This window comes from Oryza glaberrima, chromosome 1 (genome assembly GCF_000147395.1).
Source record: "Oryza glaberrima chromosome 1, OglaRS2, whole genome shotgun sequence".
NCBI classification, from domain to species: domain Eukaryota; kingdom Viridiplantae; phylum Streptophyta; class Magnoliopsida; order Poales; family Poaceae; genus Oryza; species Oryza glaberrima.
Genome location: NC_068326.1, coordinates 11,156,915 through 11,171,777, shown reverse-complemented (window position 1 = coordinate 11,171,777; position 14,863 = coordinate 11,156,915). Strand labels below are relative to the sequence as shown.

The 14,863-nt window shown below is 48.4% G+C and overlaps 1 protein-coding gene and 1 long non-coding RNA gene across 2 annotated transcripts; one reads left to right on the top strand and one right to left on the bottom strand.

The window, feature by feature from the left end:
* Window positions 1–696: 696 nt before the first annotated feature.
* On the top strand, window positions 697–6,337 carry LOC127760643 (UPF0481 protein At3g47200-like). Its single transcript, XM_052284932.1, has 2 exons — window positions 697–1,536; window positions 5,678–6,337. The coding sequence occupies exons 1-2, from the start codon at window positions 718–720 to the stop codon at window positions 6,239–6,241; spliced, it is 1,383 nt and encodes a 460-aa protein (XP_052140892.1). The 5' UTR covers window positions 697–717; the 3' UTR covers window positions 6,242–6,337.
* Window positions 6,338–12,439: 6,102 nt separating this feature from the next.
* Window positions 12,440–13,539, bottom strand: LOC127759916 (uncharacterized). Its single transcript, XR_008015027.1, has 3 exons — window positions 13,390–13,539; window positions 13,183–13,230; window positions 12,440–13,058 (listed from the first exon to the last, which is right to left on the bottom strand). It is a non-coding gene; the product is annotated as an uncharacterized LOC127759916 (long non-coding RNA).
* Between the last annotated feature and the right edge of the window lie 1,324 nt (window positions 13,540–14,863).

The window sequence follows — 14,863 nt, the reverse complement described above, 5'->3', positions numbered from 1 at the left end:
CAGCTCCAAAAATGCCCCCACAGTCTTACCGCCTACCTGTCACCGCCACCCACCACCAATTTGGCTGCTACCCAAGACCATCCCACTAGGGAAATTTCCCCCCTCTTCCCCCTCCAACCTCGGCCCCTACCCAAAACCCTAAGCTTCAACTTCACCACCACCGCCACACCATTGCTGCCACCACCACCGCGTAGTTGCCATCTTTGGTGAGTTCATTCCCTCCTCTCTCCCTCCCTAAGTCCAGTACTAGGATGGAGGTAACTGAAAGTCCTAGCAATTTCCGTCACCTAAAAGTAACAATTCCCTATGTCAAAATATAAGTTATATTTAAAATACCTTTAACTAAAGATGTCACGATAGTTACTAACTTTTTCAATAAGACGAATGGCCCTCATATATATTTAGAAATAAAGAGAGTAGTTTTTTCTGTGCGCATGTATGTTTTGGAGACCGTTTAAGAGAGAGCTAGTGACTGTAATGCCCAGTGGATCGATCAGTGGCAAAATGTTCTTACTCAAGCTGGTTCTTACAATTTTATCCTTCTCAGCCTCTCTAGATAACCTCTAATGATATGCTGTGATACTGTTGTTCATATTGATGTAAGCTATTATATGGATTGATTCTAAATTTCCAATTTCTAATGATCGAGTAGTTGTTGTCAGTTTGTCACCTAAGGGGTGATCTGATCAGAGGAGATCGACGACGACGACGACGACGATGACGGCGAGGCAGGAGGACACGGTGCGCGTGAACATCGAGACGATGCTGGAGCAGCTGACCACGCCGGCGGCGAGGCTGGGCGACGGCTACTCCATCTACCGTGTCCCGGCGAACGTCGACAGGAAGCACTACGAGCCGAGGCTGGTCTCCGTCGGCCCGTACCACCGGAGCAAGCACCACCTCAGCGCCATGGAGGACCGGAAGCGCCTCTACCTCCTCCGGTTCCTCGACGACGGTGGCGAGAGCGGCCACCGCCGCGGACTTCTGCTCCAGGACTGCATCGACAGGGTGCGCGAGCTCGAGCCGCGGGCGCGCGCGTGCTACTTCGAGAGCCCGGCCACCGGTGACGACGGGGAAGACGACGACAGCGACATGTTCGTCGAAATGCTCCTCCTCGACGGCTGCTTCGTGGTCCAGTTCTTCATCCAGTGGTTCTCCGGCGTCGCCGACCCCATCTTCAACGTCGGCTGGAACCTCCCGCTGCTGCACACCGACCTGCTCATGCTCGAGAACCAGATCCCCTACTTCATCCTCCTCGCGCTCTACGACGCCTACACGCATGACGGCGACGGCGACCTCGACCGGCCGGCGCGGCGGCCCAAGCCGTCGCTGACGAGCATCATCACCGCCTACTTCAGCCAGAAGGAAGGCCGGCAGCCGGCGGCGACAGAGACGGCGCAGCTGCAGGAGGAGGACGACATCGACCACCTCCTCCACCTCTACCACTCCACCTTCGTCAAGCCACCCGATCACCTAGCGGCGCGGCGGCACCACCACGGCGGCGGCGGCGGCAAACCGCTGAGGACGATCTGCTGCGCCAAGGAGCTTGAAAGCCAAGACCAAGATTTGTGTAAACTCACTATCTCTCTCTCACGCGAATTCTCTGATCTCAGAAGAACGATGAACACAAACAGAGTTTTGGTGCCGCAAAAACCAACTGCGACTTTTCTGATGCTCATATATATAGCCAATTTGTACATACTCAAACTGACACCACTACGCCATCATTCACGACGACGCGACCACGACGCTGAAACCCGGATGACTCGCACACGACGGACGACCCGGAAGACTCGGCCTACTGGAAAAAGAAACAGAGAAACAGACTCTGACAAAACTGAAGAAAACTCTGACGAAACTGAAGAAACGACAACACTAGACGCGTTACAGTAACCGATACAACGGCACAGGATTATAGCTGAAGCTAACAAACTCCCCCTAATCCTGTCGCCGGGTGACAATCTGCACGACGCCCGCTATACTGCGAAACTCTTGAAACTTGATTTGTCCGAGTGGCTTCGTGAGAATGTCAGCAACCTGCTCGTCCGAAGGAACGAACTCCACCTCAACCTTTTTTTCCTCAATGCATTGCCTGATAAAATGATACCTTGTATCGATGTGTTTACTCCAGTCATGGAAAATCGGATTCTTGCACAGGGAGATAGCCGACTTGTTGTCGACCTTGAGGAGAGCCTTCCCCGGATCACTTCCTAGCACTTCAGCCAGCAACCGAGCTAGCCATATGCCGAGGCACGCTGCTCCAGTGGCGGCAATGTATTCAGCTTCACAGGAGGAAAGAGCGACCACTTTCTGCTTCTGGGACTGCCATGCAACCGGGCTTGAGCCGAGGAAGAAGAGAGCACCAGAGGTACTCTTCCGATCGTCCACATCTCCCCCCAAATCACTGTTGGAAAATCCCAGCAAATGGATCCCCTCTTCTCCTGAATGTGCAAACTTGCAACCATAGTTCACAGTACCTGCAACATAGCGCAGAATGTGCTTCACCGCCGTGAGATGATCATCGCGCGGTGACTCCATGAAACGACAACACTGTGTGTCGGCTGACGTAGCCCACGGCGAAAGCAATGTCCGGCCGTGAATGCACCAAGTACCGCAGACTCCCCACTAAGTTGCGATAAAAGGTTGAATCAACACGGGCGTTTCCGCAGGCGGCGACATCAGGCGTTTCCGCAGGCGGCGACACGAACTCCACTGCTGGGACACCCGGTGACGCAGAGATTGATGGCGCCGGTGTTCCCAAGTGAGCTGGAGACGACATGGAGTCAGAGTGGCGGGACGGCACTTCCACCGCCGCTACCTCGTAGCGAACGGTGAAGGTTTCCTAAGAAGATGCCCCCCCATCCTCCTCCCCGGGTGACGCCCATGGCCACGACGCTGCCTCGTCAAACACGGCATCGCGGCTCACGACGATGCGCTTGGCCACCGGGTCGTAGATACGATACGCCTTGGAACCCGGCTCGTAGCCGAGAAAAACCATCGCCTTGCTCCGATCATCAAGTTTCTTGATGTGTGGTTTCACCTCCTTGATGTAGACGACGCAGCCAAATGTGCGAAAGTAGTGCACAGTAGGTGTACGGCCGTGCCACGCCTCGAATGGTGTTTTGTCACGGACGCTCTTCGTCGGCGCCCGGTTGAGGATGTAGACGGCAGTTGTGACCGCCTCGCCCCAGAACTCCCCCGGCATGTTCTTGGCCTTCATCATGCATCTGGCCATTGCCACAACCGTCTGGTTGCGGCGCTCGACGACGCCGTTTTGCTGTGGAGAGTATGGCGCCATCAGCTGCCTCCCTGGCGACGCCTTCGTTCGCGCAGTATAGCCCGAACTCGACAGAGGTGAATTCGCCTCCTCGATCAGTGCGGAGAACATGCAGCTTGCAGCCGGTCTCCACCTCCACTCCTGCCTTGAACCGCTTGACTGTAGCGGGAGCCTCACTTTTTGATGTTAGCAGAAACAGCCACATGTAGCGAGTTAGATCATCAATCAGAAGAAGGAAGTATTTTTTACCGCCATGTGTCGACGGCGTGATGGGTCCGCAGATGTCCCCGTGCACCAGATCAAGATGGCCAGTGGCGCGATGCAACGCCGCTGTTGGGAACGGTGCTCGTCGTTGTTTGCCTATTAGACAGCCATCGCAGACCTGGGTGACCCGCTCCAGAGTGGGAATGCCGCGCGCCATGCCGCGACTCGCCAGTGAGCGAAGTGCGTCGAAGTTGAGGTGCCCGTATCTGGCGTGCCAGACCCAGGCTTGATCGTTCCCCTTTGCGAGAAGGGAAACCGGTTGCGCCAGCTCGACGTGGAGAACATAGAGGCGCCCAGTTCCTTGGCGCACCCTACACAGCAGCCGTCGCTGTGAATCACGCAGAGTAAGAACGCCATCCTCGATCACCGTCTTGCAATGTGCCTCATCAAGCTGGCCAAGGCTGACCATGTTACTCCAAAGCTTAGGGATGTAATAGACACCTGTGAGTGCGCAGTGATCGCCGTTCTTGCAGGCGAACAGCACCGTGCCTTGTCCTTCAATCCGGACTCTCGACGCATCACCAAACTTGACAGTGCCGTGCACGGTGGTGTCAAGCTTGGAGAAGGCATCACGGGAGCCCGTCATGTGATTTGAAGCGCCCGTGTCAAGGATCCAGTCTGGATCAACGGGCTCTCCTTCATCACGAAGAGAAACATGAGCACGTTCCTCGTTCAGTGTCACCTCCCCATCAGTAATGACAGGATCGGTAGCAGGGGCAAGCTCGCACACTTGCGCCATCAGCAGTGTCGGCTCCCCTTCGTCGCGGGCTGAGCTGGCTCAGCGATGAGAAGATTTGCCTGAGCTAGCTTCTCGCGGTCTCGCTTCGCCTTGCGACAGTCCTTGGCCTAGTGACCAAGTTTGCCACAGTATCGGCATTTGTCCTTGGACACATTGCGGCTCGCCGCTTGGGACGAGCCCGACTTGCCGTCGGAGCCGTTGCCGTCGCGCCTGCGCCCACTGCGGTGTGGTTGCCACGAGCTGGAAGCGCCCCCCCTCCCCGGCTGAGTTATGCCCAGCTTCCTTGTTTGAGTGAGAAGAGGCCTCCTTTTCGCTGAAGAGCGCCTGACCCGTGTCCTCGCCGTCAAAGTCGGGGTGATCGTCGACGGTGAGAAGCCGACCAGTCAGATCCTCAATAGAAAGCGAGGTCAGATCAATCAAGGTTTCAATCGATAGAGCCATTTGGCGATACCTCCGGGGAACGACGCGAAGCAATTTTCGAACAACCTTCTCTTCAGACAGATCATCTCCAAGGAGACGAAGATCGCTGATAACACCTTGGAGACGAAGGCTGAAATCCTCCAGGTGTTCGCCATTCTTGAATCGCATGGACTCAAAAGTTTGGCGCAGCTTCTGTGCTCGAGACTCCTTAACACGATCTGCACCCACTCGCATGGATTTGAGCGCGTCCCAGGCGTCTTTGGCACTGTCCTTCTCGGCGAGCGGCCGGACCATCTCAGCCAACACCGCTCGCAAGATGGCCGAAAGTGCCTGGCGATCCTCCTGATACGGGACATCGCCGGTGTCGACAGCATCCCACAGACCTTGAGCCTTCAGATTGACTCGCATCAACACCGCCCAATCGGAGTAATTTGAGCGTGTGAGCGTTGGATAGGAGACTGAGCCGCCTTCCTTAACGATCCGCTGCACGACGAGCTATCGCCCGCGCGGCCGTGGCGGAGACGGCGAGAGCCGGCGGCCTGTTCGCCGGGGAGTGCGAGACGCGCTGCCGGTGGGAGCGGACATGGTTCTGATACCAAATGAAAGCCAAGACCAAGATTTGTGTAAACTCACTATCTCTCTCCCACGCGAATTCTCTGATCTTGGAAGAACGATGAACACAAACAGAGTTTTGGTGCCGCAAAAACCAACTGCGACTTTTTTGATGCTCATATATATAGCCAATTTGTACAGACTCAAACTGACACCACTACGCCATCATTCACGACGACGCGACCACGACGCTGAAACCCGGATGACTCGCACACGACGGACGACCCGGAAGACTCGGCCTACTGGAAAAAGAAACAGAGAAACAGACTCTGACGAAACTGAAGAAAACTCTGACGAAACTGAAGAAACGACAACACTAGACGCGTTACAGTAACCGATACTACGGCACAGGATTATAGCTGAAGCTAACAGAGCTGGCCATGCACGGGGTGAGGTTCGTGCCCAAGGTCGGGACGAGCAACATCCTCGACGTCGCGTTCCACGACGGCGTGTTCGAGATCCCGCGCGTCGCCATCGACGACTCCACCTGCACCCGCTTCATGAACCTCGCCGCCTTCGAGCAGTGCCGCGGCGGCGACGCCGCGACACCGGTGGCGGGGAAGCACCTGACCAGCTACGTGGTGCTGATGGACTACCTGATCAACACGGCGGAGGACGTGGTGATCCTGGAGCGCGCCGACGTGATGGAGAACAATCTGGCGAACGAGGAGGCGGCGGCGGCGTTCTTTAACCAGCTCCGCGTCTGCTCCTACATCGACTACGACGACCACTACCTGGCGCCGGTGTACCGCGACGTCGACGCCTTCTGCCGCCGCAAGTGGCCCAAGTACAAGGCCAAATTCCGCCGGGACTACCTCAACAGCCCGTGGGCGATCGTCGGCTTCTACTTCGCCACCACCTTCGCCGTCGTCACCTTCTTCAACACCATCGTCAACATACTCAAGACGTTCTTCCATGTCTTGCATTGATCATCCAATGATCGATATGTGCAGTGCCTTGCTCACTGCAGAGAATTATTATCTTTGTTTTAAATCTATCTATCGATTTGTTCTTCTACCGCCATAAGTAAAAAAACATAAGACATGTATTGAAGACGTTAATCATAGACATGTCTACATATTGCTTATTGGAGACATCTTTGCTGTAAATCTATCGATCGATCTGTCTACAGCTACAACTAACTCTCTCTTCATTTCTGCTTTCATAATTAATTCTTAATGTTTTAAACAATACTAAGATCAAACAATTAGAATTTTGACTATAACTTCTAAAATATTTAGTGTAGACACTAAAACATGACATATAAATTAATATTAAAAATATTTTTATAAAATCAAATGTTTACTTATTTTTTGAGAAAATTCCTTTTGTGTCACTGAAATTTTCCCTATTTTCTTATGTGCCACTCGAAATTGACTATTTTCCTATATGCCATTGCTTTATATTTGCACATCCTCGCAAATGACACTTTGACTTCTACTCAACAAAGAAAAACTTCTCAAATGCGTTGTTCCTAAAAAGAAAAGATATTTGTATGTTTCCCTGAAAACATACTATTGCAACATTACTTATTGTATTTTGTAAACTTATTTTAATATAAATTGATGATCAAAGTTTTAAAGTTTTGATGCCATCTAGCTCACTACTGATGCTTGATACATGTGTCATTGATTTGATCATCCCACTCTAAGCAACCTTATGCACCGCAGTAAATATGAGGGCAAAATTTGATTGGTAGGTCAGAGGCAATGACTGAGTTGGCGGTGGCCATGATGGAACTAGATGTTCCACTGCCTCGGAAAAATTGAATCCCGGCCATGGTGAAGGCCTCAAGCCCTCAACTCCCTGCCTCTAATCACTCTACCTGACCAAGGATGTGGCCATGGATTCCTCTTGAGGGTGCTCCATCAGCTGTGTCCTATTACCATTGGGGCATTTCAACAAACATCTGGTGGGGCAGGTTTGTGTCCTACTTAAGATCAGTCATCGCCCTTGGCAAGAAGATGACAATTGGTTCAATAGATGTTGGAACAACCTTGAATTCACCATCCGTGGTTAGGAACACGATCATAGCCTAGTCGGCACCATACTTGATGCTAAGGCCCAACAACAGTCTCCTTGGGATGGTCAGGGACGTCGATGTTGGTGGTGCAGGTAGTGTCCGCACCAACGTCCAACTCCTTGAGGACTAGAGAAGTGGATGCACACGACCACACATAACCATTGTAGCCATGGAAAGGCTAGGTCAGGGCTAGAGCAATTCGTTGAACAGCCGGATTGTCGACATAGGTTGTGCTTAATGCGTCATCAACAGCCACTAGCTCTACAAAGGTCGTGTCAGTGGCGGCGCACGTAACCACCACACCCACAAGGGGATCGGCTCAATGCTGGGGGCTAGAGCATTTTATCGAATACATGGTAGGCGTCACCTTTGGTCTGCTTTTTCTCAACCGAAATTTGCAAGTCTTTAGCATTCTTTTGGATTTGGGTATCCATGATGCTACCACCATCTTGAGAGAGCGATTCATCACTCCTTCCCTTATCTACCTCTACCTGCGTCCACTCGAACTCCTCGATCCGCCTCAAAAGGTTGTTGAACTTGTCCTCACTTGCCATGGCATAGTACTTGGTTAAGACCCTACACTTGATTGTTAAGGCCCTCTTCTCCCAAATCAGTAATCGCACGTTTCAATACAACTCACAAGTATTTTGGGGACGAGAAGAGAAGTAAGGGGATACAAAGTTATGGAAGTTTCTAGAAGCTAGGAAAGGAGGCTAAAGGTAGGAGGGAGATAGGGAGGAAGAAAATCGACAAGGGTGCCCACTGGCTGCCACCTCCGCCAAGAGCCTCATCTCGCCAATTTGATCAATTGATGATCTCCCTAGATAATGCTTGTTCTTTTGTATTACCATTTTTCCAGCCAGATAGGCCACAGTAGGCTAGTAGCTTTGGTTGAAGGCCTAGCAACATGAGTTACTAACACAAAGATACACAATGGAAATCATAGTAGAAACCATAGTTATTTATCCAGCATTATCTGATATAAGCTTAGCATACCTGCATGCATCCATGGATATCAAGGCATTGTGTTGATAGTCAAATTTGGCACTATGGTCAAGTTATAGCAAGTTTGAACTAAACTTAGAAAATACCAAAACTTTCTCGTGAAGGCCGACCTGACCGTCGTTATGTGGCCGGTTAGGCCATTGTTGTGTGGCGGGTTAGACCGGACAATGAACTATGGTCAGACCGTAGGTGTCCGGGCAGTCAAACCTTTAGTCCAGAGTCCGAGTCCAATTTCGACATTTCTCGTGTTTCCTTATTTTATACTAGGATTTTCTGAGTCCTAGTTAATTTCTAAGCCTAGTAGGATGTGGAAAAGACCCTCCAAAGCAAGTCCGTCCCTCCTATAAATATAGTGGACAAAGACCGATTGAAACAACAACAAATCAATTGTAAAAATCAATTTATTACCACCTATCCTCTATATTTCACATCTCCTTCCTTCTTGCTACATATCCCTGAAGTATATTCTCCTCCAATCCCTCAATTGCTTGTCACTAGTTCAGAAACAGTCTTTGGTGCCGGTGGGAAACTAATCATAGGTACGTGCCGGTTTCGTTTTTGGCACCTATTCCTGAGATTATAGGTGTTGGTTTTAGAACCGATACCTATAGTGATTATAGGTGTCGGTTCATCACTAACAGCCGGCACGTATGAGTCATATGGGAAAAAAAGGCTCGACGGCTCGATCAATGCATCGGCTTGATCGAGCCATCAACATACCATCATCCACATCAACATCCCCAAAGCATCAACACAGAGAAGATATCCCAAGCCATCAACATCCCCAAAGCATCCTGAGCACCACATCCAAGAACATATTATTCATCAACATCCACATACCATCATCCATTCATTGAACAACACAGAGACATCAAACATGCACCAAATCAGCATCCAAGAACTGAAAAACACACAGATCTGGAAAGAAGAGAACGAAACCAATGAGGAGGACGCACGGATCTGTGCGACCGGCGAGCCGTCGTTTGGAGGTCTTCTGCCGCACCGTTGTGGAGGCCGCCCGCACGCGCCCCGCCACCGGTGAGGCCACCAGCCACCCACCGAGCCCCACCAGAGGGCCGCCCACCACTAATCTGGCCCCGCGGAGGGGAGGCCGCACCTCGCCACCATGGAGGCTTCCTACGGTTGAAGGGAGGCTGCCAACGCTCGTCGCCGTGGAGACCACCCACCGTCTGCGAGCCTCCTCCACCGCTGCCGCCACCGGCAATAGCACCACCACCGCTGATCTGGAGGGGGGATGCAGAGGAGGAGGGGGAGGGGGCCGGGGATGTGTGAGAGAGAGAGAGCGAGAGAGGTCAGAGAGAGTGAGAGGGAGAGCGAAGGGGGTAGCGGGGTGAGAGCAAAGGGATAAGAACGATCTGACTCGAGTTATATTCGTACCTTCTTTTTCCAAAACCAGCACCTATAATATATTATAGGTTCCGTTTCTAATAAACCAACACCTATATTATATTATAGGTGCTGGTTCTTTTTAAAAAACCAGTATTTCTTTAGAGTCGGCACCTATAGTTGTTCAAAGGTGACGGTTCTCTCTTTTTTTTATACGTGGAGGTTGAAAAAGGTTAATAGGTGTTGGTTTTAAATAAACTGACACCTACAAGCCGGTCCCTCGTATCTACAGCGTTAAAGGATGTCCTAGCTGGCTTGCCAAGTCTAGGACACACCAGCGCATGTTCATCCTGGCGGGGTCCCTCCGAGATGTTTGTTTGGTAGCATCAACCACTTTCTACGGTGGAGCATTTTCGGGTGCTACTGTGGTTGCACATAACATGTTCAAGGTGTTGTGGGCACGATTTGGTGCCAACACAATTTTTTGGTGACTCCGGTGGGGATGATTTTTTTTGCTATAGCTAAAACACTAGTTCTCCACAATGGGCTCTCACACCGATCTTGATCAAGACAATATCATGACCACAAATTATGGAGAGTTGCTGAAAGCTTGTCAGCAGGAACTTGAAGCTCACTTTGAAGAATTGTGGCGAAAGATGGCTTCATACTAACGGAAAATGAGGCAAGGCATCATCAAGCAAGAAAATATCATAGTGCCCGTCGAGGACAAATCAAAAGGTTAACAGCTGACTCTAGCAATGTCCCTGTTCTTGCATCTAATATTGCTCAAATACTAGATGGTGTTGTTATAGCTAGTTTAAAGAATCAGTTTACTTCTTTTTTAGTACCTTTGAGAAAACCCTTGATGCTCATATGAGTGAATTAGAGAATCGGCTAAGTAGCCGGTTCTTAGGTGGTGTGTCTACTTCATACCATAGCGAACATATGTATGATATTCCATCGGATTTTCTTATACCAAATTTTCATGTACAACACGGTTAGCCAATAAAAAGAATACCTACAATTCCCTCGAGACAATAGGTTCCAGATTTAGTCCCACGGCACACTATTCTAGTCCAACCGGTGTGTTACTGCCAGTCAGGCCGGTAGCATTAGCTGGTCCGACTGGTTAATACCGCCGGTCCAACTAGAGGTAGTAGCCGATCAGACCAGACAATAAACTGCGGTCAGAACTTTAGTCTAGAGTCCGAGTCCAATATAGGTATTTCTCGTGTTTTCTTATTTTAGACCGGGATTTCTCGAGTCCTAATTAATTTCTAAGCCTAATAGGATGTGGGAAAGACCTTGGAGAGCAAGTCCACCCCTCCAATAAATATAGGGGGACGAAGACCAATTAAAACAACTAATCAATCATCAAAATCAATTTATTACCCCTATGCTCTATATTCCACATATCTCCCTCCTTCTTGCGATCTATCCCAAGTCTATTATCCTCCAATCCCTCAATTGCTTATCATTTCTCGTGTCTACGGTATTAGAGGACTTCCTAACTGACCTGCCGATGTAGGACATACCGGCACAAGTTAATTTTGATAGGGTCCCTCCCGAGTGTTTAGTTGGCGGCATGTACAACTCTCTCTGACGGTGCGCCTTTGGGTGTCACTGTGGGATGCACATACATGATTAAGGTGTGGCGGTGTGATTGGTGCCGACAAATCGCAATAGGGTCGCTAAACCTAAGATAGCCTAATGCGTTGCTCAGCGCCCTCGCTAATCGCGTTAGAGGCAAAGGCATCGCTACATAGACAAAGTGCTTTGGGCAGGAAAAATGCAACGCTGGCTGGAGTTGAGCCGCCAAGTCCAGTCGCGCAGCCCGTGCGGCCCTAATGTTTGAGACCCAATTCTCCACCCAATCTGATTGCAACGGTAAACAATATAGAATTAGGTGTTTGTGGAAAAGGAGAAGAGACGAGGTAATACAATGTTTCGGAAACTTTAAAAATGAACTAGAGCTTGAGGTAGAAGGGAGATAGGGGGAGTGGAAGAAGATCACCAAGTTGCCAAACCTGGCCACCGGGACGCCACCACAGCACCACTGTTCGCTGCCTTGGCCGATTGATCGATCCTTCGATGGATGCAGGTGCTTGCTGTTGTTGCTGATAGATATGCTGCAATTTGTGCTTGCTTGGGCCTGGGTTGGAACGTGTGGCTAACTCAGCCCATCCGCAGCCCAACCGTGCTCCTGACTGCAACTTCGTCACGTCATCGCCTCTTCTTTTCTACTCTGAATCTGAATCCCTTCTTTGTGTAGGCCACCCTAGGCATCCAGCTCTGCTTTTGAAGTTTTTATAACTAAAGTTGTCACGAAATCTGAATATTACACTATGGATTCCTGTGTCTCCATGATGCGATTATAAAAATGCTACGATTATTATACTCTATGCGTTCATGTTCCTTGCTTATATCGCTAAAATGGCTGATATGCTGCTCTGCTAGTGGCTGTTTTCAGTGGATTATTCTATCACTTGATGGTCCTGTTTCTTTTTGCAGCACAAATGTCAACTGCAGCTTCAGGAGACTCAGTGGCCACCTATAATCATCCCATGGAAGAAGATCTTAAATGGAGACCAAATTCAAAGGATCCCGGCTGATAAGATAGCTACCGGACTGTTATTGGCAATCAAGAGTTCGTGGCAGGTGATACTCAAGGAGTCAACCTCCTATAAAAATGCTACGGATGTGCTCTATTCCAAACTGATAATTCGGATGTCATCTCAAAATATATATGTCATTAAATTAAAATTGTATATACTGTACTGCGAATCCAAAAAAACACATCTAAAGGTTCGTCACACATACAGGGAAGTGATTATTTTCCTGGACACAGTGCTAGAACTCTCTTATCAAACACACTAGGCGGTCGAATCATGCATATACAGAGAACTGGAGGGTGAAATTGTCTTAGAAATCATTTCACCTTGAGAGATCTGCTGTGCATGCGTCAACAATACAAGCAATCAACACCAGAATCTTTTTCTGACATAATTAAGATGATACAATACTCCACACTGAATTAATGGAAAGATCACAGGATCACCAACAACCAAAACTAGAATTAAGCAGATGTATAGGCACAAACCGAATCTATGACGACGAACTGGTATGCATGGTATCTGAACGATCGAGTTGAGACTTGAGACGAGATCAATAATTATTACGAGGCGTATGTAGAGCTTTTGCTAGAGGAGACGGCGTGCCTTCTGTTTGACAGCGGCGAACTGGACCATCAGCGGCGCATCCAGCAATGTCTTGTACACCAGCAAAAACAGCAGCAACGAAAGTAGCAAGCCGATCGCTATCAGAGGCCAAGGGCTGTTGCTGTTGCTCCTATCTTGATCTGTGTTTTTCTCCTGCGAGCTCAAGATTTGCGGGAATCGTGTGAAAAAAAAAATTTATACAATGATGCAGAAAGAAACGAGAAAAGAGAAGGGAATAAGATGAGAAATTCAGAGGCCTGGAAGAGTAAAACCTGACCTTATTCTTTTGTTTCCGGGGATTTGTTATGGGCAGAATCTGCGAGTGCTGCAAACCACTTGTGATCAGACCGGTAGTATAGTATAGTTCTGTTTCTTTTTTTTTTTCTTCAGATAATAATGGAAGTAAAATTCCTGGCCTTTTGTAGCATAGCTAAGCAGCTACTGAACCGAACGACGGAAGAAGAAGAGAGATCTTATATCTTACCCGGCCGAGGTTAGGGATCCCTTCCATGATATTCTGCTAATTGGAGGGGAACGATGCAATCAAGTAATCAACCGGCCGGCCTGCAGGGGGATACACTGCAGTCTGCAGGCACAGACGCCTCCCCTCTCTGCGCCCTCTTACCTGCGTCTCTATTTATGCTGCCCTGCTTGCTTAGCTACTGACCGCACGCCACTAACGCCGTTGGATTTAGGATAAGTACGTGCTTCCTCCCTCCCTCGGTCCACAAATATGAAAACTTTACATACTTTTGAAGAGATTATTAAGAATTAATAATAAAGAAAAGGGTATGATGCCCCTTATTAAACTATTAAACAAGATTTGATGAAGAGGGCAAGTGCTTAAAAGTTGAATGTCGTAATCTTGAGACATCGGTTATGTAACTGTTTACGAATTTTGGATGGAGATTCACAAACAGAATTTAATAATTGTGTAATCCTTATCTTGGGTTGGTAGTCTTTAGTTTTAGTTTGCTTTTTCTTCATAGTTGGTGTCTTCTTTTTTTTGTGTGAACCTTTTTATTTTCACGTGTTACGTTGTAATAATTGGTTGTAGCTCGTTGAGTAAAAGCTAGGATATCCTATTCCATTATCAAAAAATTAAATGAGATTTGATAAGAGGCAAGAGGATTGTTGGGGTAAGAAGTGAAAGAAATTTAAACGGCATTCAGCATCTAACCTCAACGCCGTGGAGGCTGGTGTTAAGGACACGGTTTTTTTTTAATAATTTTTGGGCGTGGTTCAATCTCGAAAATACTTCTTCCGTCCCAACTATAATAAGATTTAGCTCCCTGGTCCTACTACTAAGAAGATAGGTAGAAAGACTTATTTGTCTTTTCGGGGTAGGTGAGGTATTGGTCTGGACAATAATAAAGACACGAGATGGTTGGAGTGGTATAGAAAGTTTAGTGGTAAAATCACCTATTACCATTATTACAGACAAATTTTAAATTATAAGTTGTTGTATTTAGGATGGAGAGAATAAGTTTTTTCATTATTCAGATTGTCAATTTTTTGGTGAATCAGGCAAAGTTGTTGCAATTACTTCTATTCACTTCTAGGTTGTTACATTTTTCCGTAAATATTCGGCGAAGTAGTTTGAAATCTCATATTTATGAAAGAGATAAGTGAATGGGATAATTTCTAAACTTATGTGGGTGTTTTATCGAGGTCCATGAGTGTCTAGACTTATCTTGGGTGTCATACAGATTGAAATGGGCTCCAACCCACTTCGGATAATGACGTGACATACCATAGTGGTGCAGTGTCAGCGGGACCCACATATCAGTCACATAAAAAAACAAAATAAGAAAATATCGTTTCTCCTCCCCCCCACCCCCTAATTTACCGGTGCATTCTAGTAGGTTATGCAAATAAATTCGAATCCTTGTGAACTTATTAGCTTAGCAAAATTTTATCAAAAATAAATAAATTTGATATTTTTCTAAATTTTTTGA

Coding starts and splice junctions, on each gene's coding strand:
- LOC127760643 (XM_052284932.1), top strand. CDS start 718: ATGACGGCGAGGCAGGAGGACACGGTGCGCGTGAACATCGAGACGATG. Junction 1,537..5,677: donor CGCTGAGGACGATCTGCTGC/GCCAAGGAGCTT, acceptor TTATAGCTGAAG/CTAACAGAGCTGGCCATGCA.